The sequence below is a fragment of the Pseudorca crassidens genome, chromosome 1, assembly GCF_039906515.1.
Source record: "Pseudorca crassidens isolate mPseCra1 chromosome 1, mPseCra1.hap1, whole genome shotgun sequence".
Taxonomy (NCBI): domain Eukaryota; kingdom Metazoa; phylum Chordata; class Mammalia; order Artiodactyla; family Delphinidae; genus Pseudorca; species Pseudorca crassidens.
This window is the reverse complement of record NC_090296.1, coordinates 85,369,615-85,394,192: the sequence shown is the minus strand read 5'-3', so window position 1 is coordinate 85,394,192 and position 24,578 is coordinate 85,369,615. Positions and strand designations below refer to the sequence as shown.

General features: G+C 52.6%; 1 protein-coding gene across 3 annotated transcripts; it reads right to left on the bottom strand.

The window, feature by feature from the left end:
- Nucleotides 1-783: 783 nt before the first annotated feature.
- On the bottom strand, nt 784-22,583 carry TYRO3 (TYRO3 protein tyrosine kinase). Of its 3 annotated transcripts, XM_067743873.1 has the most exons (19): nt 22,174-22,386; nt 20,243-20,426; nt 19,918-20,018; nt 18,973-19,143; nt 17,442-17,528; nt 16,546-16,661; nt 13,631-13,808; nt 12,779-12,924; nt 12,111-12,255; nt 11,586-11,715; nt 11,405-11,505; nt 11,022-11,117; nt 10,600-10,680; nt 10,096-10,188; nt 9,516-9,637; nt 9,002-9,111; nt 8,656-8,815; nt 8,322-8,458; nt 784-5,917 (listed from the first exon to the last, which is right to left on the bottom strand). In XM_067743873.1, exons 1-19 carry the CDS (start codon nt 22,313-22,315, stop codon nt 5,527-5,529), a joined length of 2,691 nt encoding a protein of 896 aa, XP_067599974.1. In that variant the 5' UTR covers nt 22,316-22,386; the 3' UTR covers nt 784-5,526. The 3 variants fall into 3 exon arrangements, with proteins under 3 accessions (XP_067599974.1, XP_067599982.1, XP_067599989.1); XM_067743881.1 differs by lacking the exon at nt 18,973-19,143 and having other exon boundaries at nt 22,174-22,394; XM_067743888.1 differs by lacking the exon at nt 8,322-8,458 and having other exon boundaries at nt 5,781-5,917; nt 22,174-22,583.
- Between the last annotated feature and the right edge of the window lie 1,995 nt (nt 22,584-24,578).

The window sequence follows — 24,578 nt, the reverse complement described above, 5'->3', positions numbered from 1 at the left end:
GAGCACTTACCAATTAGTAACAAGAGACCAACAACTTGGTAAAAAAGTACATGACGGGGGAGGGATAAATTGGGAAATTTGTATTGACGTATACACACTACTATATATAAAATAGATAACTAATAAGAACCTAATGTATAGCACAGGGAACTCAATTCAATACTTTGTAATGACCTATATGGGAACAGAATCTAAAAAAGAGTGGATATATGTACATGTATAACTGACTCACTTTGCTGTACAGCAGAAACTAACACAACATTGTAAATAAACTATACTCCAGTTAAAAAAAATTAATTAAAAAAAATTATATGACAAACAGTTCACAGTAAAGAAAATCAAAATGTCTCTTAAAGCTATGAAAAGATACCTCACTCATAATAAGAGAAATACAAACCAAAGTTACAATGAAATACCTTTCTCACTTATCAGATATGCAAAACTCGCCTATGGAAGGCAATTTGGCAATATTGACCAAAATTTTAAACGCACATTCCTTTGACTCAGCAATTTCTCTTTTAGGAATTTTCCTATAGCTATATTCATAAGTATGAAGCGATATGCCCCCAAAATTCATTGCAGCACTCTTTGTAATAGCAAAGTACGGGAAACAGATGCATATGTACAGCTCGGGAAAAACCTTCAAATGTAGAGGCTTGTAGGGTATATTAGATTTGAATTACATCTATAAAATTGAAACAATAATTGTACCTACTGCACAGGGTTGTTGTGACGTTTAAATGAATTAAAATACCAAAAGAACTTAGAAAAATATCCAGAATATATACCATTAGCTGTTTACTTACACACATACTGTTAATAAAAAGAACAAGAGGCATAATGGCATGTACGTTACCTACTATTTGTGTAAAAGAAAAATAAGTATTTGGGCAAAATATCCCTTGAAAAATTCACAATTAATCAGTAACTCTGGTTACCTCTGGAGAGAGGAACTGAGGGGCCAGCAGCAAGGCAACTTATTTTCACTGTCTACCTTTGTATACCTGTTAAATTTTTTAACCATGTATATTTGATATCTATTTGAAAAGATAAATTTTTTAAAGTAGAAAAGTATCAATCAGAAACACATAAAGAAAAAGAAATCAAATTTTATAAGACAAATTATGTTCCAATCTTTTCCATTAATGTTATTATGCTGAAATTATATATTGCAGTCATTGAATGATTTTTCAAGCACTGGGCACACTTTCAAATTATTGATGCAGTGTAGTGCTTGCACCTCAAAGTGTGGTCCTCAGGCCAGCAACATCAGCATCACCTTGGAATTTGTTAGAAATGCAGAATCTCAGGTCCCACCCCACACCTACCGAATCAGAATCTTTATTTTCAACAAGATTCTCAGGTAATTTGACTGTGGCATCTTGTTTGAGGAACGAGGAGCACTGAGCCAGAGGACATAATAAAAAACAAAGATATACAAAAGAAAATAAAAACACTGTTCTACTCGTCTCTTCTCTTTGACCCCCACCTCTCCAAATTGTTGTGGCTCTGAAACCGAGCAGGACCCTGTGGGGGCACTCCTGTGTACAAAAGCCTTTTTGTGTCCCCCCATTTCTGGTTTGCAGGAAAAAGGCTTCAGCTTCCTAGGCCTTCCCTGAACTCCAAAGGGCAGATTCAAGCAGTTACTAATTAGGGGAATGAGGGAATGCAGAAACAAAGAAAGGCAGTCAAGAAACAATGGGGCAGGTACCTGGTTCCTTCTCAAGGGATATACATAACTGATACAAATCTCCAAGCCCTTCTACAGGAACTAAGGCCTCCACCCATGTGGAGGATGGTAACTTCAGGCAGAGCACGTGGACCCAGACTGGTTAGAATCAGAACACCACCCTGTTACCTCACCACCAACCAAAGGAAGGTCACACACCCTGCAGCCCTCCCCCACAAATTCTGTCTATAAAAACTCTTCCCTTGGGAATTCCCTGGCAATCCAGTGGTTAGGACTCCACGCTTCCACTGCAGGGGGCACGGGTTTGATCCCTGGTTGGGGAACTAAGATCCCACAAGCCTTGCGGGCACAGCCAAACAAACAGAAACAAACAAACAAAATTCTTCCCCCAAAACTATTGGGGAGTTCGGCCTTTTTGGGCAAGAGCTGCCTGTTCTCCTTGGTGGGTCCTTGCAGTAAACCTTTCTCTGCTCCGAACTTCACCATTTTGGTTTGCTTGGCCTCACTGTGCATCAGGCACATGAACTTGGGTCCGACAACAGCTTGATGATTCTGGAAAACACTGCTGAGTGAAAGAAGGCAAACACAAAATAATCCAACCTACATGATTCTATTTATATGAACTTCAAAACAAACTACACCAATCCATGGTGTTTGAAGTCAGGATAGAGGTTACCTCTGGAGAGGAGAGAGGGGGCAGACATGGGGCAGGGCCCAAGACTTGCTTCTGGAGTGCTGGTAATATTCTGTTTCTTGACCTGGTTACTGGTTATTTGGATCTGTTTGTGAAAATTCTTAAGAACTGTACACTTCTGATGGGTATACTTTTTTGTATGTGTTTTATACTTCCATAAGGAAGTTTTTAAAAATTCCACTATTATCACCTACCTCAAGCCCCTTGACTGTTGGAGGTGCCAAAGTCCAATGTGCTTGGGGAAAAGAGACTGAGCTGAAAAATTACTTAAACCGATTTAATTACTGATAGGTATCTCCGATTTAAATAGATTACTTTGTCACACACACACACACTTATTGGAACTCCTGTGCATTTTTAAAGGTGCCTACTATCAACAAGCATTCACCCAAAAGATGACATGTTCGCAATGAAACTTCAGGGTGCTCTCTGGAGTGGTAGGAGAGTTGCACAGGCTCTGCTCTCTTACTTAGTGGGTTTCAAGCCTGGATCAACAAATCATTAGTTACATAACCTTAGACAAGTTACTTACTCTGCATTTCTGTCCTTTTGGAGGATAATTATATTCCCACTTTATAGGAATATTCCCTGTATTAAATGAGATAACATACTTGAAGCACTAGGCACTGTGCCTGGCACATAATAGCAGGAGCCCATTAAGAGCAGACAATTAGGGACTTCCCTGGTGGTCCACTGGTTAAGACTCTGCGTTCCCAAAGCAGGGGGCATGGGTTCAATCCCTGGTCAGGGGACTAGATCCCACATGCTGCGACTAAAAGATCCCACATGCCTCAACAAAGATCCTGAAGATCCTGCAGATCCCGCAAGTGGCAACGAAGATCCCGCATGCCACAACCAAGACCCGGTGCAGCCAAATAAATAAATCAATATTTTAAAAAAGAAAAAAATAGCAGACAATTATTTAAGAGTACAGGACTTCCAAGTCAATAATTCCCAAACATTACCTCACAGATAATGATTACCTGCAGTTAAAGCTAATCACAGGAAGGAAAGATTCTGAAAGCCACTTCCCTGGAAGTTACTTCAGGTCTCATGATCCACATGGGAACAAGAATCTGGAATGCCAGCAACAGGTTTCTCAGGATATTTGCTTTCAGAAGAACTCGCCCCATTCCACTGCCCTCAGCCAGCAGGGCAATACCTGTGTCCCTCACAGTCTTCCCACACTCCTCGACACAGAGAGTGGCTGTTTCTCATGCCTCCTGCGTCTTGTTCCCATAAGCTTGCTCTAAAAGCTTCTAAAGTTTTCAAATGGAAATACTTGAAAGCAAACTTCATGCTCTTATTTCAAATCCTCAAGAGGCTCAACATTCTCCTTGCCCTCTTATTCCCAGTTTCCTGGCTCCAGGTAACATTGTGAAGGTGAGAGCTGTCTCCACACCCAATAGAGAGTCTGATAGAGGGTTAGGAGGCAGCCAAAGTAGTCTCTTTGTCTTTGTTCCAAGATAAAGAACTTTTTCAAAACACGTGCATTTTCAAAAGGTCAGTGGTGGTAGGATTACAGGTATTTGGCATTTTTAAAATGACTTTCTGCATTTTCCTAATCATCTATGACTATGTATTATTTTTACTATAGGATTCTTTGGGACCTTGTGTAATTACAAAAGCACTTTGTGCTCAATGAAGAAAACTTAGAAAACACAAAGGAAAAAAAGTTCCCTTAATCACATCAGGTAAAGATAACAGCTGTGGGGCTTCCCTGGTGGTGCAGTGGTTGAGAGTCGGCCTGCCGATGCAGGGGACGAAGGTTCGTGCCCCGGTCCGGGAGGATCCCGCATGCCACGGAGCAGCTGGGCCCGTGAGCCATGGCCGCTGAGCCTGCGCGTCTGGAGCCTGTGTTCCACGACGGGAGAGGCCACAGCAGTGAGAGGCCCGCGTAAGGCAAAAAAAAAACAAACAAAAAAAAAACAGCTGTGAACATTCTGGCATATGTCTTTCCAGACTTTTCTCTATGCAGAGATGCTTCATTTTTGTGATCTGGGAAAAAAGTAAACATTTAAGAGACAAAGTCTTGGGTCTTTAGTCTTCAATTTATTTCTGTTTTTAAACAGCATCTAATGGCTTGGAAAAGTCCCTAACAGCAAGGGCCTGCCCCATGCACTCCCAGAGGCTCCCCCAACCAGGGCTGGGGTCCAGGCTCCAGTAACTCCCCCTCAGCCACACCAGCCATCAAGCCTACTTTCTCTCCATCTCTGGAGACTTGGGACAGAAGAGGGTCTCCAGTTAGAGGGAAAGACGGCACTAAAGGACACTGCGTGGAAGGATTGGGCTCAGACACAGCTGCCTTGGTTAGTCTTAGGATATTTGGGGATTTGGTAGCATGCTCAGACAGACTGCGGGAGGGCTCAAAGAGGGGCTCCTGGGCTCCTCTCTGGCCTCACTCATTCCTGGGCAAGCCTTACAGCAGCCCTTGCTCTTGCCGGGCTCAGTGCATTGCCTTTAGAAGCTGGGCAAATGGTAGCCTGTGTAATTCAGCATGCCTTGCTGTGACCTGGTCAGCTGCACTTTACTCCTGGCCTAGACAGGGTGGGTAACCAGGAAGGTGACGAAGATTCAGCCCTGAGGGTCCCACTGCCTCCCGCTACAGGGTTTGGGACCTGACTGTACCAATCCCTTACCAATTCTCACCTAAAGGGGAATAATACAAGGGCACCTCTTTGGGAGGAGGGGCAAACCTGGGCATTTAAACCCCAAGCACAGGCACAGATGGGCCCCCAGGCCAGAGACGCCTCAATGCATGCACTAAAGCAGCAGGGGCAGCTCAGCTAGGAGGCTAGGGGCCCACAAGGTTGGATCTACCCTCGCCCAACTCCTCTCCACACCCATGGTAACCATGGAAACATAACCACCCCCTCTGCCAGCTGCCTGGGTTTAGACAACCAGGCCTGGCCCACCTCCACCCAGCCAAGGCCTGAACTGATGCCAGGCCAGCCACAGAGTGGTTGCAGGAAGCACTGGGATTGGGTGATTTGGTCAGTCCAGCCTTCCAGCACAGCTTGGGAGGACTACCACAGGAGCCTCCACACCTTGCTGCCTGGGCTGGGGTCAGGCAGGGCTTAGTCAGCCAGCACAGTGGCCAGCAGAGCCAGCCGCATGGCCCCAGATGCCCTCTGCCTGTGGGCTAACAGCTACTGTGGGGTAGTAGCCCTTGCTGCAGCAGCAGCAGCCTCTGGGACTCATTGACGGGGCTGTCTGGCTGCTGCTCCTCCTGCCCAGGCCGCTCAGCCAGCCCCCCGGGGCTGAGGATGTACCGACAGTCACTGGGGGTGCCCCCCACGGCCCCCAGGCCACTGCCATCCCCAGCCCCGCTGCTGGCCGGGTCCCCGCCAGGCAGCTCCAGGTTGCCTCCCTCGGCAGACTCCTGGGCTCCCTCAAGGTTGATATACAAGGGGTCCTGGCTGGCGGATAGCACAGACAGGCGGCCCAGGACATTCTCCAGCTCCATTCGCAGACATGTGAAGCTCGGGCGCTGCTTGGGGTCGGCGCTCCAGCACTGGTACATGAGCTCATACCTGGGGCAGAGAGAAGGGTGAGGGGACGTAGTGAGGAGCCAGAGAAAGGAGAAGGAGGGTCCTTCTCTCAAAAGCAGAGGCCCTTTAATCATATGAAGCCAGGATTTAGAAAAATGTGATTGAGGGAGTTCTCTGGTGGCCTAGTGGTTAAGATTCTGGGCTTTCACTGCTGTGGCCCCGGTTCAATCCCTGGTCTGGGAATTGAGATCCCACAATCCGAGCAGTGCAGCCAAAAATTTAAAAAAAATTAAAAAAGAAAGAAAAAGAAAATAAAATGTAATTGAACACTCTAATGTATAGGGCTTACTATGTATCTGGCACTCTTCTAAGCATTTTACATTTATTATTAATTCTCCCAATACTGTGAAATAAGTGATCCCTATTTTACCAACGTTCAAACTGAGGCACAGAGAGGTTAAGAACCTTGACTAAGGTCACACAGGTAGAAAGTGATGAAGCTAGGTGGGTCGGGTCCAGAGTCCCTCTTACGCTATTTTGGGAAGGGGTAGTAGGAGTGTTTTTGTCTTGTGGAACACAGCCTGGAGTCAGGGTTATTTTACGGGGGTGATTTGGGAATCCACCCTTTGTCCTAAATCCTCACCTGTTCAGGGGGTCTTAAATCCTCATTGTTCATGAGGATTCTCACCTTCGAGAATCTGAGAAAAGCTTCCAGCCCTTTTCCCCTGGCAGGGACACTTTTTACAATTTCAGGAGCTTTGCAGATTCCCTGAGGTCTATCCCTGTTCCCAGGGAACGCCTCATGCTGAGAAAAAATAAGTAAGTAAATAAATAACAGGAAAGGATTGAGACCAGATCTAGTCATAGCAAATGCCTGACTTTCTTGCCTGTGCCCACGATAAAAGCCCCAAACACTCCTCCGACTCCAGCCCTCCTAACAGGGGCCTCCAACGATGGGGGGAATCATGCCAGACACTGAATAGGTCGTGGGAATGGTCCAGGCCATGGGTATGTGGCCAGGCTGGAATACACTGTCAAGGCCATGCCAGGAGCCAACTGGCGCCTGTCCACCAGGCTGCCTGGTGGGAGGCCAGCGCCTGCCCACCCTCTATTGACAACACTAACTCCAGCCCCAGATGACACTAAGCCAGGGCCTGGTCCCCACTGCCCAGCAGAACCTCTGTGGCTCCAGAGGCCCAGGCAGGCTACAGCCACCAGGAGACCTGACCTTTCTGCCCCTGACATGCCTGAGCTCTGCTGAGACGTAGGGCCTGGTTCATGTACTCAAATTGCCCTCTCTCCCACAGTCCAACCTCAGGGCACTTCAAACCCACTGTCCTAGAGAAAGAGGACCCTACCATTCAGGCTGAGCCTTCCTCTGCCTGTCTCCATTCTTGCACCTCTTGAGGTCCAACCCCAGAGCAGGAAATAGGTTTGTGGACTCCTTCCCTCACTAAGACTTGTACTAGTGAAAAGGTCCTCCGGAGGCCCAGGGAGACTCTGGCTTGCATGGGGTGGTAGAATAATACTAGAATAGACAAATCATAGTTGGGCTCATGGTTAATAGGCACATTCTAAAATCACACAGATCTAGATTCAAGTCCCAACTCATTCACTTAATCGCTGTGTGACCTGGGTCATGTTACTTACCCTCTTTAATCCTAGTTCCTCATCTACAAAATGGGAATAATAATAGTCTTTTCCTCGTAGGGTTAGAGGAGGATTACCTGAAAGAATGCCTGTAAAGAACCCAGCTAACGTTAGTGATACTGTCTTCTAGTCACAAGGGGCTCATGACTCTCCCCCGTGCAGTGAGTGTATCACCACCCTGCCCCACTCCCAAGGGCTCCGGGCTTCCAGAAAGGAGAAGAGGCAGTACCCTTCTCCCAGGATCTCAGTTTGTTATCTTAGGTCTCTCCACTCCCTCAGAGAGGAGGCCAAGACAAGAAGGGAACCCAACCTCCCGCCCCCAGCGCCCCCTCCCTGTCAAGCAAGGAATGTGAGGGAGCAGCAGTTTTTTTCCTGCCCCTGTGCAGCACTCCCTGAGGGGGAGGGAGAGCTCAGCCTTAGGGAAGGAGTGGGGGTGGGGAAGAGGTGACAGGGAAACCTGCACTGTTGCTCAACCCTGCACCTTCTGCCCTTAGGTGGGATTCCTGGTTCTCCCTGGAAACTGGAGAAAACAGAGTGATAGGAAAAGGCTGGAGCAAGAAACATGGGATGGTAAAGGGGGAGAGAAAGAAAACAGGAGCAGTAGATGAAGAAGGAGTTTGGGGTAGAGGTCAGACTTCCCTCTAATGACGAGGACATGTCCACAAAAAAAAAAGAAAAAAAATTAAAGTTTAGTTGCGGATCGGAGCTCCCAGTGGGCCAGCAGCTGTTGCGGCAGCCATGAGCTGAAACCCCAAATACCTGTTTCCTCCCAGAATCCCCTTCCTGGGGCACTCACACGTCCTCCATACACTCCGGAGGCTGTTTCAGGCGGTTCCCGCCGATGAGGTAGTTGTAAATCTCAGCGTTCTCAATGCCAGCATACGGCGTCTGCCCACGAGTCATGATCTCCCACATGGTCACCCCGAAGGCCCACTGGGACAGAATCGAGGTTGGAGGGGAGATGTCACTAGGCTTCCTGAGCCAGGCAGAGTCCCGAGGCAAGCATATCTTGGGGCTCCGGGGCCTCATAATGGGGCAGCCAAAGCCCAGAGAGCAGTGCTAAAGGTCCACCCACGCACTAGTCCGCACTACTGTGTTACCGTCAAGTCTCACTCTGCCGCCCTGCTCACCACGTCACTGTGCACAGTATACAAGTTGTCAGCCAGGCTCTCCAGGGCCAGCCACTTGACAGGCAGTTTGGAGGCACAGCCCTGACGATAGTAGTCCCCACTATAGATCTTCCGGGAGAGTCCAAAGTCGGCCACGCACACCGTCATGTCTTCCGCCAGCCTGTGAGGAGTGTCGGAGGATGGGGTCAGCCTTCTGCCAGGCTGGCAGCCTAAATCCAGAGCATCTTTGTTCTCAAGCCGTCCCCTCACGTAGCAGATACTGTCCCAGGTGGGAGCTGACCATTAGCTAGCTCTTCCTGGCACTGCTTCCTGCCTCCCAACCCCGAGCCCTCCAGAATTCACATACATGCAGTTCCGAGCAGCCAGGTCTCGGTGGATAAAGTTCCGGGAGCTCAGGTACTCCATGCCACAGGCAATGTCCACCATGAACCGAACCAGGGTCTGCAGGGGCAGGTTCTGGTGGGCAGACAGGGCGAGCTCAGGCTAGACCCAGTCAGGGCAGGATGAATGGGATTCCCTGGCCAGAAAGCCTAAAGACTGTCCTCAGATTCACTGAAAGGAAGGGGATGAAGGGGCTTCCCAGTGCAAGGAAGCCTTGGCAAATCTGAGGGAGAGCACCCAAAAGTCAAGACTCCCCCAGTCTGGGGCTCCACGGGACTCTTCTCTCAGGAAGGGGCCTTGCCCAGCCTAAATTCCCAGCAGGGATTTGTGAAGGAGAAGGAAGCCTGTTAGCAAAAAAAGTCAAACTTGGAGCCCACCTTCTCCCAACCAACTCAGTTGGCCCTATCCACCAAGCCAACCTCTCTCCCAGGGTCTTTGTCCCTTTCCAACTCCTGGCTGCTCCCACCCCAGGCACTCACAAAGGGGTTCTCCCCAATCCGGGAGGCGAGCAGGAAGGCGTGCAGGTCCCCGTGCTTCATGAAAGGCAGGATGACCATGGGGGTGGGGAGACGGCCTTTGGCCCTGCTCCGGAGGCTCACCCCTGGGGACAAGGGAGAGTCAGTGGGGCACATAAAGGTCAAGGCAAGGTTCAGGTTCAAGGTCAGGTTCAAGGTCAAGGTCAAGGTTCAGGCATCTGTATGAGACCCTACCTGCTGGGTTCTACCTCTAGCCCTGGTTCTGCTACCTCTTTCCTCATTAAGTTCCACACTGGCCTGGTGACTACCCAGGAGGGACTCTGGCTGCCCCCCCAGTCTCTGGAGCATCTTCTCTGTCCCCTCTTCCTCTGTTTATATGAGCAGCCTTCATGGAACAGGGTCTGCAAACTGAACTCCTTACCTAGAGCCTGATCAGATTTCAGCCAGGCCGCTCCTTGCTCTTTTGGTGTCTGCTTACTCACCAGGCGAAGTCCGAACTTCTCTCCCACAGAACTGCCCTCGCAGTTGGGGGAGCGTAGTTTTAGCCCTATTTTACATTTACCTCCCCCAAGAAGGGGCTCACCAACAAGCTTGGCCACGTGTGGGTGGTCAAACTCCTTCATGCAAGCCGCTTCCCTGAGGAACTCTTCAATGTCGCTTGAGGCAATTATGTCAGCTGGGAGGAAAGGAGGGAGGGAGTGAGGGAAATGTGCCCCCAGTGGGCCCAGGAAACAGTCCGGCCATGAGCAGGAGAAACTCCCACGGGCTGGTGCTATCCAACAATTTCTCCACTCGCTCATGCCTTCCCTTTGGTTTGGAGAGTCAAACGGCTCAACCAACCACAGCTTTAATCACCCCGAGTGAAACCAGAGGACAGTCACTGCTGACAGCAGGGGACAAAGGCTGGGGCACCAATGAGTGTGGGTTTATGCCTGTGAATTATTGACATGGTACAGACAGCATCCCACTTAGTGCTAACTCGTCTTGCAAAGTCTAGGGGCCTAGCAGAGCCTGCTTCAGGATCAGCCACCCCTTTCACCCTCCCAAGTGACGTCCTCACTCCACTCCAGTACTATTCTCCACTCACCTTTCAGCATCTTTACAGCCACTTTCACAAAGGAGCCATCCTCCTGCTTCAACTGGGCCTCCCTCACTGAACCAAACTCTCCTAGGAACCGATCCAAATGATGGTAAGTCCCCTTGGCCTCCTGTCCCCAACCCAGAGCCCTCCCAGGGGACCCCTCATAGGGACACAAAATCATTAGACTCTGGGGCCACTGAAAGAGGCTCCCTCCTTCATAGCAAAGCAAAGTATGCTGGGCTGGGTGTGATGACACCTCATCCCTCCTCGTTCACAGCCTCCATTCCCCCAAACATCCCAAACCCAGGAGTCTACAAGCATATGCTGTTCATAGGAGCTGACCTAAATCCACACCCTCAGAGTGACGGAAGCAACCAAACACACCGGGACATGGCAACTCATGCCAATCCCTGCACAGCCTCACACACCTTTGCCCAACATCCGGCCCAGGGTGAACTGCTGCTCTGGGATGAGTACATCCTCCAGTTTGTCCTTCAGCTCATCACTGATGCCCAAGCTGTCCACTGTGGGGAGGCGGGTGGTGAGAAAGGGGAGGGACCTCTCTGGTTCCAGATCCAAAACCCAGCCTGCCTCCTGCACCCCAGACGCCACCCTCAAAGCAGAGATGAGCTTAAGTGAGCTCTCCCACAGCTGGGCCGGCGATTTCCATGAGGATGGGTCTGTGTCTTTTCCACGGTGTGCTTAGGACTCATCAAGGTTCAGACCTATTGGTCAAATTAATAAGAGGAATGCAGATAGGGGTCCAAGATAACCCACTTTTTCCTCCTATGGCTCCCCACCACTCACTCACGTGTGGCCTCGATGCGCTCGGGCCTTTCCCGATTGAAGGATCGTGCTGCCCGGAAATGAACTGCCGGCTCCCCCCGGGCCATGACACTGTCAAAGGCTTGCCTAAAGGGAAACCCAGGACTTGGAGTCAGCTCCAAGGTCTTCAGTTACCACCTGCCTCTCCCTCTGTGCCCCCGCCTTACCCAAACCGTGTCTCCTTCCGTGTCTTTCGAAGCAGGATGAGGGCCAGGGCAGCAGCCGTCACCAGGGCTGTCAGCACACCCAGGACCACAGGCACCCAGGATGTGCGGCTGTGGGGAGCACCCCGCCGGCCTGTGGGAGACAGGGGCAGGAAGCAGCACGAGCTAGCCTGATTCCAAGGAGGTCCTTTAGAATTTTCCAGTGATGGCCATCTGGCCTGGTCAAGAGGCTCCTCTCACTCAGTAAGGGTCCAGAGTGGAAAGAGGTTCCAAAGGAAGAGCCAAGGGTTCCTACTCTGTCAGTGACAGGCGCTGACTGTTGGGACCTACAGCACGACCAGGGATTTCTATGCTAGCTGGAGGGCAGGGGGAGGAGAAGGAGATACAACCCTGGCCTCAAGTGCTTGACTCTGAGTCTTTGGGCCTCTTCAGAGGGGAGGCACTGCCAGCCTCCTCCCATCAGTGTAGGTTGCCCTTGAAAGCCTCCATCCCCTGCCCCCTGCCCCTTACAGGTCTTGCAGGTCTTACCTGCATGGTCATGAGAAGAGACCACCAGCGGCTGACTCCAGGGCCCACAGCCAACTGCACTGGAGACACACACACGCACAATCAGGTCCTTCTGGGGATCCCAGCCCGTCAGGTTGGCCCTGGTCCCCTCCACTGTCAGCTCACCCTGCAGCCAGGAAAAACCCCCATCGCACACCGAGCCTGAGTAAAAGGCCTCCAGCTGGGGCCTGAAGTCAGAAAAAGGTCTCGCTAGGAACGTGGGAGGTTAGGGACACTGTGGGTTCAGGGGCTGCAGGAACACAACCTGCTGGGAGTCATCACATTCCTGCCGCAGGCTGCAGAGGCCTCTCCTGAACACAAACAAGGCTCAGTCCGAGAATGCAGACGTGGGGGATGGGCGGGAACTGGGGGGTGGGGGAGGATAAGAAGGCTTTATCTGTGTCCTTCCCCAGTTTGTGCAGGAATGCGCTTCCTGCTTTCTTTTCAAAGTGGACACTGGAGGCAATCTTAACAGGAGACATAATCCAATGAAGAGTGCAGCTTGCAGGGGAGAGCGGGAGGGGTAGACTCCCCGGGATGGTAACAGGCCCACCAAGGCCCCCAGGCTCACCAAGGACAGCCCTTCTGAAGCTCAGAAGGCCTCAGAGCCCTGAGGGCCGACTCTAGTAGTCAGCAGAAGCTTTCCTTACCTGGGTTCCGTTGTCTTGAACCCAGGACAGTTTATAGGGTCCCAGAGGGCCTTCTAAAGGACCTTCAGGGATCACTTCTTCCCACTCCAGGATGAGGCCTGAGTCTGTGTGGATGGCATGGAGGTTCTGGGGAGCAGTGGCTGGGGCTGTTCCCAAAAAAAGAAGGTTGCTAAGAGCCCTGCCCTACCCACCACCGCTATCCCATGCAGGTCTTTGGAACCAACTCCAAAGAACCAAATAGCTCAGAGAACGACACATGCGGGAAAAGTCTGCTTCCCAGGTCTGACTGCTCTCACCCATCGCTCTGGGGAGTACGGGTGGGTAATGGCAGGACCCGTACCATCCCAGTTAGGCAGGGTATTGCTCTTCATCACCTTGGTTACTGCCTCAGCAACATCCTTCACTCTCCTCTCACAACCCTGCCAGCCTCCTTGTAATTGCTAGGAACTCCAAGCAAGTTTGTGCCATAGGGTCATTGTACTTTGTGCCCTCTTCCTGCAGTGATTTCCCCCAAATATGGCTCTTTCCTTATCATTCAGACCTCAGATCTCTGTATGGGGGTACTCCTGGAGCACCCTGGGGCACTCTTCACCACAATATTACCTGATCTTTCCCACTTTGCTTGTCTGCCCCACCCACTAGAACTAGAGCTGAATGGGAGGGGGACTGGATTTATCTCCAGGTAGCAACAGGCCCTCAGTAAAGTGTTTGCTGACTGATGCATGATCCTCCCTCTCAGGTAGCCCTCTCTCAGTCAACGCCATTCAGAACTGGAGCCAACACTACCCCTACTACTCCAGCCCCCGGCCCCATTCATCCATGCCCAGGTACTCTGCTCTGCAAGTCCCTTACCTAGACCCTTTGTCCGAAAGGGCACCCAGTCAGCATATGGAGAAGGCCCCAAGGCATTGGCACAGCGAACCCTGAGGCTATAGTTGGTGGCAGGTGCCAGGTCCCGGAGCAGACAGGTAAAAGGTGGCACAGGGACCACAACAGCCAGGACCTCCCAGCCTCCTGGGGCCTGAGTCACCTACAGAAAAACAGAAAATTAATTATGTGGGACTTCTCTGGTGGCACAGTGGTTAAGAATCTGCCTGCCAATGCAGGGGACGTGGGTTCAATCCCTGGTCCCGGAAGATCTCACATGCCGCAAAGCAGCTAAGCCCGTGAGCCACAACTACTGAGCCCATGTGCCACAACTACTGAGCCCACATGCCCTAGAGCCCATGCTCCACAAGAGAAGCCACCACAATAAGAAGCCTGCGCACCGCAACGAACAGTAGCCCCCGCTCACCACAACTGGAGAAAGCCCACGTGCAGCAACGAAGACCCAACGCCGCCAAAAATAAATAAATAAAATTTATTTTAAAAAAAGAAAATTAGGGCTTCCCTGGTGGCACAGTGGTTAAGAATCCGCCTGCCAATGCAGGGGACATGGGTTCAAGCCCTGCTGCAGGAAGATCCCACGTGCCACGGAGCAGCTAAGCCCATGAGCCACAACTACTGAGCCTGTGCTCTAGGGCCCGCGTGCCACACTACTGAGCCCGCGTGCCACAACTACTGAAGCCCACGCACCTAGAGCCCGTGCTCCGCAACAAGACAAGCCACCGCAATGAGAAGCCCGCGCACCACAACAAAGAGTAGCCCCCGCTCGCCACAACTAGAGAAAACCCCCGTGCAGCAAAGACCCAATGCAGCCAAAAATAAATAAATAATTTTTTTAAAAAATAAAGGAAATTAATGATGTAAGGCAGGGAGGTTTCTTAGGCATGTGAGATGAGATGGAAGATGGGACAGGTAGGGGGATGGTTGGGGGACTTGAGTTAATGCCTCTTCAAGTCTATCAGCAGAATAGCCAAGACTTGGAAACAACCTAAATGTCCACTGACAGATGAATGGATAAAAAAGATGTGGTACATATATACACAATGGAGTATTACTCAGCCATAAAAAAGAATGAGATAATGCCATTTGCAGCAACATGGATGGACCTAGAGATTATCATACTAAACGAAGTAAGTCAGGAAGAGAAAGACAAATACCATATGATATCATTTATATATGGAATCTAAAATACGACACAAATGAACGTACCTACGAAACAGAAACAGATTCACAGACAGAGAACAGACTTGTGGTTGCCAAGGGGGAGAGTGGAGGAGGAGGGAACGATTGGGAGTTTGGGATTAGCAGATGCAAACTTGTATTATATAGGATGGATAAACAACAAAATCCTACTGTATAGCACAGAGAACTATATTCAGCATCCTGTGATAAATCATAATGGAATATGAAAATATATATATAACTGAGTCACTTTGCTATACAGCAGAAATTAACACAACATTGTAAATCAACTATACTTCAATTTAAAAAGTCTATCAGCAGACACTTGCAACCCACCCCTTCCCACCCGCCACCACACCAGGTTCCATGCCTCCATGTCTTTGCAAACGCTGTTCCCTTTTCTGAGAATAACCTTCCTAGCAAAGTCCAACTCATCCTTTAAGATTCAATGCAAATACCACTCTCTCTGTGAAAGTCTTTCTCAAATACTCAAGAAAATCCATGCCCCTTTCTGTTTGATGCATAATTATGTTAGAGTGGATACCACTCTTTGTAACTGTTTACATGCCAATGCAAACTCTCAGAGCAAAGTAACTGGGAGCCTATGGGCACCATGAACCAGGCCTGCTCCTTACATTTTGGGGACCCAGGGCAAGAGTACAAATGGAGATCCATATGACTAAACATTTAAACGTTAAAAATCAGCAAAAAGACTATTAAGTAAAACATTTTCTATCTTAATGTATTGACAAACAAAGCTACAAAACAACCTGGAAGATCGGGTTTACATTTATAATTCTCCAAATCCTTGGAGTCCCAAGCCAGAATGTGGTGGCACAAGAAGAGCCAGCCTCCAGCCAAAGGTCTGCAACATGAGGGACATCACGTGCATGGCTGTGGACAGTGCTGCCTGCATACCTACTCCCCCTCAAATGGCTGCCCTTTGAGCTTAGAGGTGCACATACCTTAGCATGATCCATCCTTGGGAGGATGGACCAGGGAGAGGCCCATATAGGCCCCAGAAGCAGACTCAAATTAAGGGGAAAGGGGTGTGTCCTGGTGAGCTGGATGGGAGTGTTCCCTTGGCCCTATGGATTCCCTGCCCAGGGGCAAGGGGTGCAACCAAAGGAGGGCCAGAGTGGGATCCTCTAAAGGGTGGAGCCGAGAGCAGGGGCCTTTGTTGCCCAAGAGAACTGCCTAGAACCATGTCAAAGGTGCTCATTAAATACCTTTTGAGTGAACAGACAAGAATGAACAAGCCTGAATTGCCTCATTTTTAGTATCATCTTACCCAGCTTTCCCACTGTCTGGGGCCTAGGACCTCTTCTGGTCCCCCCGTTCTCTTTGGCATGGGTCAGAGGTTGGGGCACAAGAATGCAGGTATCAGATAAGTCAAAGGTTTGGGTTTTCACCCACATAAGAAAAACTCTTCCAGGTATCCCCAATCTGCTCTAGTCATCTGTTTTCCAGCCTGAAGAATGCACAGGTTGAGCCGATCTGCCGTCACTTGATTGCTAGAGCACCCTATGATAAGGGGCAGTGGCCAGGGCTCTTCCTGGTAAGGGAATGTCACCTGAATAGAGCTGGAGACCAAGCCCCATGGGCAAGACTAGGTAAACGTGATACCACTGTCAACAAAGTGCCACCGAGGCAGCCAGAAGGGGCACAGCCAGGAGAGCCTGTCCGCCCTCTCAGCCTACCTGGACCGTACAGGATTGGAGCAGGGCTTGGCCATCGGCACCTGGCGTCCAGGCCACACTAGCATTGCTGCTGGAGAGCTTCGTCACTGTGATGTTGAAGGGGGCTGCAGGCAGTGCTGTGGATGGGGACTTAGAGTCAGTGCCCAGGGAGGATAGAAAAAGAGGGAGAAAGCATGGGAGTCGAGCCTTGAGTTCCTCCCTAGGGTTCCCCCCCAAAAAAACTTAAGATGGCTACTCAGCATGCCCAGGACCACAGTAATACACAAGTCAAGCCACTGGCAGCGAACAGCTGCTTATAACCCGAGAGAGCGCCTAGGCTGTGGAGAGAGGTTACTGCTCCCTGAATCAGGGGCCCTGTCTGACCAAGAAATAGGGTAAGATAATGTGTGTCTGGCGGCGGGGGGCGGGGGGGAGCATGGCACCTCGGCCTTGGGAGATACCAGTGAGAGGCAGCTGACCCTGCGGCCACAGCCCATTCCTGCACACACCGGCTCTCTTCCCCTTTCCACCCTGCCCGCTGTGCACAGCAGCCCTTTGGGTCTCCTCTATCATCCTGCTAGGCTGTTATCCCCACCCCCATTCCCTCGACAGGGGCTGGCAGAAGCAAGATTGGGCCTGAGCCTTGACCATCTCCTGCTGGCTCCCTCCCTCCTTCCCTCCCAAGGACTCTGCTTCGTGATGGGAAATCTACTGTGACGTCAGGTTTCTATTCTCATCTCAGCCATGGCAGGGTCTCAGGTGCTCCCACTAGGAATGGAGCCATGCCAATTAACCCCTCATCCGTCAGATCCCAGCAGGACCCAGGCGAGCTGGAACAGCGAACAATTCTAACTTCACCCACAGCCTGCTGAGAACGCCCCTGCCTTACCGCCCCTCACCTCCCAGGGTCCTCCTACCTTGAAGACGAACAGTGGCTGGGCGAGAAGAGGCCAGGCCTTTTACGTTGTGAGCTTCACAGGAGAACACAGTGCTCTGGGTCACCCCTGGGGCCAGAAAACCTCAGTCAGCACCGCCCCCCAGCATCAAGTCCCACTCAGTCTGGGATTGGGGATAGTCAGGCTCTGGGTCTGAATATCCTACAATATCCAGCCAAAGGAAAGGTTCCACAGTGTGGGCCTGGATATAAATCCCAGGGCTGGGGCTCTGTTTTCTCATCTCCCAAATGGGAGAATTGTGAGAACCAACTGATGCAACATATGTAAAGTGCACGGCACACAGTAAAGCACTTGAGAAATGTTATACTGCCCCTCCCACCACAATCCCATCTCCCGCGGACAGTACAAAGCTGCCTCCCTTTTCTGGTCACTACTTTATTGCACATTCCAGGGCCCTTCTCTGTTTGCTCTGTGCCATATCATTGTTCTATTTGCAGAGTCGCTGCCTTTCAATAGTTCTCTGCTCCTTATGCATGTGTCTTATCTCCCCAGTTATACTAATTCCTGGGGGGCTGGACTGATGGCTTCTATTTCCTTTGTACTCCCTTGATCTCCCATGGTGCCTAGCACAGTGTGCTGTGTGGAGTGGGATTTCAGTGAGTGCTTATTCTCAAGCTGGCTACCTGACGGTCCCAACCACGCACATCTGGAGAGAACTGAATCCAACCTCCCTTCTCATCTGCTCCAACCCAGCGCCTCCTGAACAGGATCAGATCCTGCAGTCCACCTCCTTTGAAGATGCGTATTCCTAAGGGACTTGGCAGATCAGAGTCCGTCCCTCCCACCTTACAGTACATGAGACTAAGCTCAGACTCCCATCTTTTTCGGCCAGTTCAAGCCTTGACCAGAAACATTAACTTTGTTTCACAGGTTAGCAAGTCTCACAAGTGTGTAAGGTATGTGCCTGAGGATCCTGGGGTCAAGGTGGGTGGGCAGGCGAGGCTGCTTCTGGTCTAACTGTGTGGAGGTGTGGACAGATACAGTTGTTTGGGAAAGGTTTGGAGATTTCTGGAAAAGGCCATTAGAAGAGGAGGCCCCTGTATCTTTGTGCTGGTTTCCCCCTCCCCCTTTTCCTTCCCCCTGCCATTCCCCACTCTGCAGCCTGAGACTCTTCACTTCTAGGCAAGTCTGCCAGAGACTCCTCTTAGCTCTGCATGGGCTGGTTCCTGGCTTCTTCCCTTGGGAGGGGTGGGGGGGGATGGGTGCCCCTGGTCCCACACATTAATCTTCCAGGGCCAGCTGTGCACGGCCTAGACTGCTGTGAACGAAGGAAAGAAGCTCCAGCATCTCCTTAGGCACACGCAGCAGGATCACCACTAATCAGCCCACCAGGCCAGCCTAGCACACCTGACTAATGAGCTTAGTAATGGTGGGTGCAGCTCACGTACCCAGGCACTCTGGACACTAACGACCGCAGGCTCAGTGATTTAAGCAGATTTGAACTCTGCCAGCCTCACCACCCCTGCTCAAAGCCCCTCCTGAGGCTGCTCACCTGTTACATTTAAAACGGAAGGAGAGGGAGCAGGTCCCCCAACCTTCGTGCCTCCTCTCCACCAGACAATGGTAACAGGTTCTGGGGGACCCACGGCCTCACAAAACAGTTGGAAAGGGGCATTGGGTGGCACTGCCAGATCTTTTGGCTCCACAGTGAAAAATGGCACACCTAGGGGGAAAAAGGCGGGTGGGGAGTGAGCCTTGCCACCTCTCAGCTTCCGACTGCCCAAGCCACAAGTCTGCTACCATCTGAAGCCCTCTATGCGGAAGGTCCCACGGGCCCTTATGATTGGGTCAACTGCAGAACAGGCATCTGGCTTGAGGGGGGAAGCTTCTCTTCTTTGGCCCCATCAGGGATATTCTTTATGCTGTACCCTTGGGCCTGACAGATTCTCCCTTTTCAGACCTGCTCTAACAGCCCTTCTCAAAGCAAGGGAAGAGGCAGAGGGTGGGGAGTTGGGGGAGGGGCAGTAAGGGAGGGGGAGGGGGCGGGAGCTTTAGCAGAGTTCTGCTAGCAGGCCCCAGATCCCGTTCAGAGCCCTTTGTTACTTTCTTAGTCACTTTGTTTTCCGGGGTTGCACAGCTTTGAGCTCCTGCAGCTGCGGATCCTTCCTCCCCTCCCCCATCCCTCCCCCTCCTGGCCTGGCCACTTGGCAGAACAGGGTCCAGCCCCAGATGGGTGCTTGAGGCTTGTTTGTCAGACAACTGAAACTTGACTGCACCCCATAGATGATGGGTCTTAGTTGCCCCTCTGGCTCTCAAATACCCAGACTCCAGTGGGTATGGTCTTCCATGGCTGCTCCAGGCCTGGAGTCTGGCGCAATCAGGTCCCAGAGGGCAGTGGGGCAGCCCAGCTTCCACTCAGATTTCTTGGGCATAGGGTGGTCACTAGCAGACAGCATCTGCTCCAGGCCAACACGCCCAAGTGGCTCTGCCTCCTCACCTTCTACCGTGAGCCACACTGGCTGGGAGGTCTCGGTTTCGCCCCCATCCTCCACCTGGCACCAGTACCGGCCCGCATCAGAGCGCTCCACTGACTTCAGGCTGTGGAAACAGGACACCAGGTCTCCCAGGGTCAAGGAGGGCAGCTCTGCTGGGCAGATTCAATGGGTTCAGCCTGCCCCCACTTCTAGAAGTCTCCGCAGGTTGCCGAATAAAAAAACCACAGACCTCTGGGCATCAGCATTGCCCCCAGCTCCCAAACCCCATGGAAAGAGCACAACGTGTCCCCAGGCTGGCATCCCACACCTTCCCCCACGGTCCTGCACCTGAGGAAGCCAATCCAGTGCTGCTCACTGACTGGGATGTACACCTGATCCACGCTCTGGACCACAGCCCCGTCCTTCACCCACTGTATCTCAGGCTCCTCCATCCCCTCCACGCTGCAGTTGAGCTTCACCGGCTGCCCCTGAGACACTGTCAGCTTCACTGGGGCTCCCATGAGCTTCAAGCCTGAGAGGTGGGAAGGAGAATGTGTCATTCTGCTTGAGAGGGATCCTGTCTCGAGAAATATCCCCCATCCTACTCCAAAACCTAGGTTCTGTGTCAGGGGGCTCATTATCAGCCAATGGCCAAGGAAGCAGAGGCAGGACAGTGTGGGAGGGAAGGTAGCCTGGACCCGGGTTGGGGGAAGGAGCATGACAAGCTCTCCAGGCACCATTTCTGCCACTGCCAAGTTCCTCCCAGCTGTAAGGAAGTGACTTCTTCCCCGTACCTCCCTGCTGGGCAATGTTAAGTCAGGCCCAACCACCAAAAGGAAAGCAAGCCAGGCTGCAACAGTGGGGCGCTTTCATACACCTGGGGTAGGTACTGCCCTGGGAACCACTGCTGCACCCAGTCAGTGCAACAGGCAGCCAGCTCTCCACCCAAGGTGTCAGCCTAGGCCCTGCACTGCTGCTGGCATCCCCCTGCACCCTACCCTAGCAAATGTAAGGAGGCTGAGGAAGGGAAGGAGGGGGTGCTCCCCTGAAGTGGAGAACATATGGCTGCAAAACCACGTCAGAAAACACATGGCAACCTTCCTGGCAGCCAGCCGCTCTATTAATACCTGAATGGGTGCAGGGGCAGGCGCTGGGAAGGTAGGAGGTAGAAGGGAGGGGAGGGGCCCTGAACAGGGAGCCCGAAACCCCTGAGCTACTCTCACACCAACAGGGGCACTACCCTCTGAACACATACACACACACACACACACACACACACACACACACCCTCAGAGAGCGGCAGGTGAACTATCAACATAGCTGAAATCCAGTTCTGCTTCTTCCTGCCCTTTGCTGTGTGACGCAAGGCAAATCCTGAGTGCTCTGATCCTAAGATACATACACCCTTCCGCTTGTAAATACTTGTCACTCTTTCCCTTCCCTTCCCTGAGATGCTGATAAGGCAGGGAGTGCTGTCTGAAAAGAAGGTGCCTGCTGGGTGGCTGCTGCTCTGCCCTGTGTCTCTTCCTACTCCCTTCACCCTCTCAGGACCAGCCACAGCGCAAGGAGGGGTAGCCTTACACCCCATACATGCCCTGCAGTCCCAGGGGTGTGTAGTGTGAACTTGGGGATCCCGGTGCTGCAAGAAGCACTCCTGCCATTGGCAAATGCCTCATGGCTATGTGGGAACACAAGGCTGAGCAAAGATCAGCAACCCTGCCCCAGACCATCCTCTCCAACACGCCCAGTTTCAGGAAGCTCGGAAAAGGCACCGCGACTAGAGTACGCCCAGGTGTTTTCTGTGACTGGGCGCTCTCGAAGCCCCTGTACCTACATGATGTAGGGGTGCCGGTGGGTGCTCAGTCCCAGCCCCTGTGGCTTCAGAGTGGGACCTTCGTTTGTGTGGGGCGGGTAGATGTGGTCCCCAGGACTGGGAGGGGAGAGCAAACAGCTAGGAGCGTCGAGGCGGGAAACGCCAATCCCAAACACCCCCCGCTGACCACTCGGCCCGCAGCCCCGCTCCTTTCCTTACAACCCCGCCAGATGAGCCCGGACGCGAGAAAGTTGGGGGTGGGGGCCGCGACCCGAGATCCCGCGGCGAACGCACCGCTGAGCCCCCTCCCCCCTCCCGAGCCTCGGCCTTCCAGCTTGGAGCCCCCCACCCAATTCTCCGGCCCGCCCAGGCCCGGGGCTCGCTCGGCTGCCGTCCCCGGGCTCCGACCCCGACCGCGCCCTTCCGCAGCCCCCCGCTTTCCGCCGCCCCCCGGGCCAGCCCCTACCTGCGGCCGCGGGCTCTGGGAGCAGCAGAGCGGTTAGACCCGCCAGCAGCAGCAGCAGCGGCGACGGCGACGGCGACGGCGGCGGCGGCGGCGGCGGCAGCGGCGGGAGCCCCGACCGCCCCATGCTCCGCCTCAGCGCCATCGGCAGCGACCCCGCACCATGCCGGGCCCGGCCCGCGAGCGACCAGGGAGGAGGGACTGGAGGAGGAGGAGGGAGTGGAGGAGGAGGGAGTGGAGGAGGAGGGAGAAGAAGGAGGAGGAGGAGGAGGAGGGAGGAGGGCCGAGGGAGGGGCGGGGGCCGGCCCGAGGGGCGGCGCTGCGGCCCGCACTCCGAAACCCGCACCCGCTGCGAGTCGCCGCGGCGGCCGTCAGCCGCGCGGGGTCCCGAGGCCGCTTTTGGGCCACCGCGCTCCTTCCACAGCCGTCGCCGCCGTCGCCGCCGCCGCTGATTCATGTTCTTCTCGGAGCCGCCGCCTCCTCCCCGGCCGGCCCGCCCGCCGGCAGCCGGAGCTCGTACCGCCCCCCCGCGGAGCCCCGGGCGGCTCGCTCCGAGCTCCAACCCGGCCGCTGACTGCCCGGCCTCCAGCCGACCTCCCCCCGCAGACCTCCGCAGCCCCGGCCGGCACCCCCTGCCCCAGCTGCCCCAAGGCCGGATCCACGGATCTGGCTCGGTCCCCTGCACGGGCACCCCAGCCGCGCCCCTCCTTTCCCTAAGGACTCCAGCATCTTTTCAAACCCAACACTCCAGATCCTTCCCTCCAAACCTTGCTAGAAGCCTCTACCACACCCCAACTTTTGTCCAGACTGATCACAGAACCCAGCACCCTCCTCTCAACACAGAAAGTATCCCCTAGATACTCCCAACCATGAGGCCCCCTGAAATTGTCGTGACTCAGTGCTCCCGCCACAGGATATACTAGCACACCTTCCTGCCTCTTTCATGAGCCTTTCGCCCAAATTCCCCATCTTCGTACTCCATTTCCCACCCCTTTATCTCCAAGACCTTGGGCCTTGGGTCTTGAGTTTTCTGAGATCTTGGTAATACTCAGGTTTTATCTGCTATCCCCACTGCTACACTACATAGGTCAAAGCCCAATGGCCCATATCTTTTGGGGCTGTCATTCTCCCTAGTTGCTTCCTCTGCTTTTTGCCTCCATGCCCCAGGATGTGGTGTGAAAGTTGGCTGTCTTCACAATATCCAATAAAACATTAGCTATTATTAGTAGACCACCTTGCACACAGTAGGCACGCCATAAGTAAGTAGACAGATGCCTGTTAAATGAATGAATAATTGCCTCAGAACTTGGCCTGCCCCACAACCAGTAATCAAGGGGATGGCCGTGCCCACAGACATCCTGTCAGGCAGAGAAAGAGCTAGTTCCAAATCCAGTCTACCAAATGTTCCCCTCCTCTTTCCCTTGCCTTTACTGTCCCCAGGAGCCTACACTCCAAAGGGCCCTTCCCAGAAGTCCTGGTTGGGGAGGAGGGACAAGCCACTCAGTGCCCCCTCCAACCCACCTTCCACTTCCCTGCAACCTCATTGGATCTTTTCAGGGATTCTCCTGAGCAGCAGAGGCCTGCCTCTTCTTCCTCTTGGCCCCATCAGTGCTTGTTTATTAATTATACTAATGATAACAACAGTAGCAGTGCAGGGCGGCAGCCTCAGACCCAGCTGGGGGTGCCCCCAGGCGGCATCACAGGGAGAGGCGCTGTTAGAGTTGGATGGCAGGGGCCTGAGCCTCCATTTCACTGAGAGCTCAGGCAATTTTCTGGGGCGCTGTGGGTCAGCTTCAGGACTCTTTCCTAAAGGAAAAGCCTTGCTCCATTCCAGAATCCACAGTGTCTGAGCTCAGGCTGAGTCAGATCAGGGCAGGCAGACAACAGTCTGGGGCTGAAGCCAGATTCACCGGGGCCATGGCTACTGCGGCAGTGCGGTTGCTGCAGCCCTGAACTTGAGCACTTATCATTTCTCAAGGTCCTCTCTCCCACCTCTCCTCTCTGGAGGGGACTTCAAGTTTCCAGTGAAAGGAAATTGTTGACTCTGGCTGACACTGGGAAGACCCCTCCTAGAAGGTGTTGAACCCAGAGTCCAAACCCAGCCTTTCACTTCCTTTTCACCCCTTACCCCAACCCTCCCCCTGAAACCCATTTCCTGAACTCTGATGAGAATCCCAGCCCAAGGACCATCCTTTGCTACCAGGCAAAATGGGCTTCTGGAACATATCATGAATACCTCTGCATTCTCCACTCACAGCCTTGACAAACTTCCTACCTCAGCTGCAGGGCTGAGGCACATCACTCTCACCCTGGGGCAGCATATTGTCCATGTGGGGCCTGGCACCCTGAGTGCCTGCCTCCTCTACCCCTGCTTCTGAACCCCTCTCGATTCCTAGTATTTCTACTTG